General features: G+C 62.9%; 1 protein-coding gene across 1 annotated transcript; it reads right to left on the bottom strand.

The window, feature by feature from the left end:
* Positions 1-1045: 1045 nt before the first annotated feature.
* Positions 1046-4974, bottom strand: UNCX (UNC homeobox). The gene is made up of 3 exons (XM_037137848.2): positions 4707-4974; positions 4288-4463; positions 1046-2254 (listed from the first exon to the last, which is right to left on the bottom strand). The coding sequence occupies exons 1-3, from the start codon at positions 4972-4974 to the stop codon at positions 1121-1123; spliced, it is 1578 nt and encodes a 525-aa protein (XP_036993743.2). The 3' UTR covers positions 1046-1120.
* Between the last annotated feature and the right edge of the window lie 218 nt (positions 4975-5192).

Raw genomic sequence — 5192 nt, 5'->3', positions numbered from 1 at the left:
TTGTAAAGAGGCGCGTTGGCGGCGCCTGTCCTATTACAGGCGACACATGATCAATAGGCTGATAACGCAGCAACATCAATATAAGCGACAGAACAATGAGGGATATCATTGGGCATCTATCTTAATATAGCCGGCTACAAGAGCGCTGACAAAGAGCGCAGCTCATGAAAATTCCGCCCCACGATCCCCCATCTCCGCTCCAATATGCGCACGCACTCCCCCAGCTGCCGGCGCTATTATTCTCCAATTTCAATTTGACACCCCAGCCTTTCATGCTAATTCTATTATTGTAAGAAGTTTATGTGATTTCATATCACTAGAAATCGGTAATGTATAATAACCCTTTGGGCAAGAAACCCAGTCCCCGCAGCAGCCACCGGAAAATAATTACTTTCATATCAAAACTCTGCAGGAGCCCAGCGGCCCGGCCCTTGCAGCCCCCGGCTCCGTCACCCCGCGCCGCCTGCCCTGGCGTGTGCCAGCGCGCGGGGGCGCGTGTGCGTGTGCGCGCGTGTGCGGCGCCGGGTAGCAGGGGGGCGCGGGGGAGGGCAGGCGAGGGGGAGCTGCGGGTGCATAAATTTGTTCAATCAGAAAACACAAACACACACGCACACAAAAGGAGGCCTAAGCGCACACCTCGGGGGAGGTGAGGAGCCTTGGCCCCGCCCCGCCCGCGGGGAGAGCAGTGTAAAGGGGGGGGGGGCGCCCGGCCCTCGGAAACCTGAAAATGAAGGACCTGAGCACTTACGTTTGACCAGCTTTATTTATCAAAAATGGTACATATATAAATACTCTTAGACAATTTTCCATTTTACAAGGCTGAGGATTCTTGTTGTGGGTTTTTTTTTGGGGGGGGAGTATGGGTTCGGTTCTGTTTTTAGGGTTTTGTTTTTTTCCCATTTTTTATTCCGCTCCCTTGAGGAGAGAGGTCTTACCCCAAGTCCTGCGGTTGTTGCCTAGGCCCGAATTGATACAGCGTTTTTTAAAAGGGGGCAGCGGGGGAGGGGGGAGAAAACAGAAGAAAGGAAAAAGCAGTATTTCTAACCCCATCACCTGATTTCGTTGTGAGTCGGAGCCTGAGCCGCCGGCCAAGCCGGCTGGGCGCCGCTGTCGGCCGCCCTCAGTCCATGTCCACCTCCTCCGCCTCCGGGACGCTGGGTCCGGCTGCGGCACCTGGCTCGGGAGGCCCACAGATGGCCGGCTCCCCAGCGGGGCTGGGTACCTGCGTTCTGGACCCGGGGGACGGCGGGAGGGGTGGCGGTGGAGGGGCCGCGGGGCAGGCAACCCCTGCGTCCAAGCAGTCACCGCTACCGCCACCGCTCTCGGCCACGGCTGGATCCCGGAAAGGTGCCGGGGTCGGGGCCCCAGGGGAGGCAACAGCGTCGGGGCTGCGGCGCGCGAAGGCCGAGTCCGGAGCGCCGCCGGGCCCTGGGAAGGCCCCGAAGCTGGCCTGAGCAGGCGGCGCGGGCGGCACAGCGGGCGCGGGTGGCGCGTCCTTGGGCGCCGGCTCGGGGCCCGCACAGCCCTTGAGCGCGGCCTGTGGCACTAGGAAGCCGAGCGGCTGCGTGATGGGGTAGAGCAGGAAGTGGCCCTTGCCAATGAGGGTCCGTGGTGCACACGGCAACCCAGGCGCGAAGTCCAACCCCGCAGCTGCGGCGGCAGCTTTCCGGCGTGGCGGTGAGTCGGATAGCAGGCTCTCCACGCTGAACGGGCTGGCCTTGGGCAGGCCCGCGACGCCACGCTCTGCCGCCCCCACCCCGAGCGCACATGGGGCCGCATCCTTGTCCGCGGGGCGGCCTGGCCGCAGCTGCGGGCCGGCGCCGCTTCTTTGGCTCGGGTAAAAGGCGGGGTCACAAGTGCCCGGAGCGGGTGGCTCACCCGGCGGTGCAGGCGCAGGACCTGCCGCCCCAGCCTTGTGCGCGCCAAGGCCCTTGGCCACGGTGGCGGGCGGCGGCGGTGGCTCGGGTGGTTCAGGGGACAGACCGCCACCGCCGCTGTCGCTGTCAGAGCTGGGTGCACTATGCAGGGACAGGCCGCCCGGAGAGTGTAGGTGGCGGCTCTGGCTCTTCAGCAGCTTCTTCTCGTGCTTGCGCTTCTTCTTCTCCATTTTCTCCAGCTCCTTTCGGGCGATCTCCTCAGGGTCCATGGGTTCACCACTGCACGTGGTCGGGTGCGAGTTGTGTGCCGGCCGCCCGGGGCCCTTCTTTGTGTTCTCCTTCTTCCTCCACTTGGCCCGACGGTTTTGGAACCAAACCTAGAGCAGCCGGGTGGGGAAAGGAAGGCACGATCAGGCGGCGGGCTTGCCGCTGGGCTCCGGGCCTCCCCACTCCCCCTGACGGCCTGCTCAACCTGCTGGGCTCAGTCAGGGGAAGGGAGCCCAGCCACGTGGCCGGCGGCCTTGAGCTGGCCGTCCTCACTGGGGCTGCAGGTTCCAAAGAGTGTCTTTCCCACACAGAAGGAGGCAATCGGGCCTCTCCGCCGGCTTCCCACTCCAGCTTCTCACCTCAGGAACTGGAGCGTTCTGAGGGCATCGGGCTGGGGTCCTGGTCCGGAGTAGAGAGCAGGGCCCCGCCTCGCCTCTCCTGGCTTCGCACAGCTCGTGTTCTAAGCAGCCTGCCGGGCCTGGCGCTGACCGTCTGGCCCGAGGACACCAGGCGGCCGGCCTCAGCCGCCCTTCACACCTGTCTTCAGCCCCCTGGAGACTGAGCCAAAGCCCAGATTTTGACGGTTCCCGTGAAGGGAAATCTGGATGCTTCTTCTAGCAGGGCCTGGGAAGCCAAGCCCAATTTGGGGGAGGGGAGCTTCGGTAGCCTCCTCTCTCTCTCCCTCTCTCTCACTCACTCATTCACACACACACACATTCATACACATACTCTTTCAGGGCAAGGTACCAAAATGGTGCTCTCAAACCAGCTGCGCCTGGCTCCCAGGGTCGGGTGGGGAAGGCAGGAAAGCAGGGGCCAGCTCCAGGCCCTCCCGCCTCTTGCACTCTCTGCAGCCCTGGTCCTGAGGAGCTCAGGCCTCCAAGGAAAGCAGCCCTTAGGCCCCCCGCTCCACCAGGCACAAACCCCAGCCGAGGGTCAGGCACACTAGCCTCCCTGAGAGCGCCATCCTTCAAACTCTTTGTTGCAGCGGCCGCAGAGGCAGGGGCAGCCTGGCAGCAGGCCTGGAGTGGCCACCAGCAGCCTGTGGGTGCCATGGCGCAGGTACGGAGTGGCAGCCTCTCCAAGGTTGTGGCGCTTTCTTCCTCCCCCTCTTCCCCCTCCTGTTGTTTTTTTTTCTTCTCTTTTTGTCTGTTTGTTAATACTTTTTTTTTGGAGGGTGCAAATTCTAGGCCACCTCATCACCGAGAATCATTCACCGTAGTTTTAGGGGAGAAATGAAGAGGTCTTGACTTCACTTAACACACACAGAACGGATGGCACGAAAGGACGTACAAGCAGGCGAGGCCGCCAGCAGAGGTGGAGCACAGGGCTGCCCACCTTTAGACAAAGCTCCTGGTGCTGGTCCAGCGGCAGCCCCCTCGGCCCCGGAGCCCGGCCCACAGCGCCACCCCGCACTCACCACCCAGAAGGTTGCCATCCTTCAGGGAAACATATAATCATGCACAACTCCTCCTAAATTTTTAATATACCCAAGTGACGCTGTGTTTTCTAAAAGAATACCGCTGGCAGCCTCCTGATAAAAATCAAATGATGGAAAAAGGAAAATATATAATAACGGATGTATTAAAGATTCAGACACCTTTCTTCTCGATGTGGTAAGTGTTCAAGTTTCCGCCCCCCTTCCTCGGCTTCCCCTCCCGCAAGGGGTGCGTAAGTACTGTTTCCAGCTGAATACTTTAGAGGTGAAAGGTAAACAAACGCATCCGCTGCAGGCTGGTGAACCGATCCCTTGGAGGGCGCAGAGGCGCAGGTCTGCCTCTGGTCTCCCCGAACCCAGCCTGCCGAACCTCCTGGCCATCTCTCTCTCCCAGGCCGCCAGGTCTCATTTCGCCAGACCCCACCACAGGCTTCCCGGTTGGGACGCAGCTCCAGTTCTCGCTACTTCGGGGCGGCCGCCGGGCCGTCCCGAGACGCCTCGACTTTTAGGGACTCGCACCTCCCTCTTCAAGAGACGGTAGCCTCAGAATACCCACCACCGCCGCCAGCACCTTCCCACCAGCGGTCGCCAGGCTGTCTCGAAACCGAGGATGCGGCTCCACCCAGAACAAAGGCGGGCCCGGCACGGGGTAGGCCAAGCGGCAGGCTGCTGGCTGTGAGCTCCGGGAGGGACGCGGGTCTTTACCTGAACGCGGGACTCAACCAGATCCAGGCGCAGCGCCAGCGCCTCGCGCATAAACACGTCAGGATAGTGGCTCTCGTTGAATGCTTTTTCCAGCTCCTCCAGCTGCCAGCCGGTGAAGTTGGTGCGGGTGCGCCGCCGCTTGCACCCCGGGCTCTCCTTGTCTGGGTCCCCCGAATCTGCAGGCGTGCACAGGACGCCGCGCGGCTCAGGCACTGTCGGAGCCAGATTCACCCCACACGCTAATGCATGCTGGCCGTCCCGGGTCCCGGGGCCATGGAGAGGGTGGCCACGCGCCCTGAGCCGGGGTGGAGGGCGGGATCCAGGAGCACCGATCCCCCGGCCGCCCGAAATTAACTCCCCTGCCTGAGAGGTTCCCCCGGCCTCCCAGCCCCGTCCCACTCCCCGCATGCTGCGCCTACCTGACAGCTTGAAAGGCTGGCTGTCGCCGCCTACCCCGCAGGCCGCCGGCAGCAGCGGCGTGGGGTTGACCACCGAGGCGGCGGCAGCAGCGCAGGAGCCACTGAGCAGGCCGTCGATGGAGAAGGGCACCGAGGCGGCAGACTGCAGCTGGTGGCCGGCCAGCTCGTACACGTGGTGGTGGCCCAGCGGGTAGGGGAAGCCCACCACACCGCCAAGCGAGCCCCCGAACTGGGCATGCGGGTGCTCCAGGAGGCGGCCGTCCATCATCTCGCGCGGGGGGCCAGCGGGGCGCGGGGGCGCAGGCCGGGGCCGGGCTGGGCCAGCGGCGGGACGCGCGGGTGGCGGCGGAGGCGCAGACAGGGACCCGGAGCCCTACACATGCTTCGCCCGCACTCGGAGCTTTACTTTATCAACATCAAGCTCCCGATAATTAGCCGCGGCCGGGGGAATTTGGGACCAATAAGAAGCGCTAATCGGCTCTGACG

The sequence above is a fragment of the Artibeus jamaicensis genome, unplaced genomic scaffold (assembly GCF_021234435.1).
Source record: "Artibeus jamaicensis isolate MK-2021 breed Jamaican fruit bat unplaced genomic scaffold, CSHL_Jam_final scaffold_3151, whole genome shotgun sequence".
NCBI lineage: Eukaryota > Metazoa > Chordata > Mammalia > Chiroptera > Phyllostomidae > Artibeus > Artibeus jamaicensis.
The sequence above is the reverse complement of the archived record's forward strand: the minus strand, read 5'-3'. Positions and strand labels throughout refer to the sequence as shown.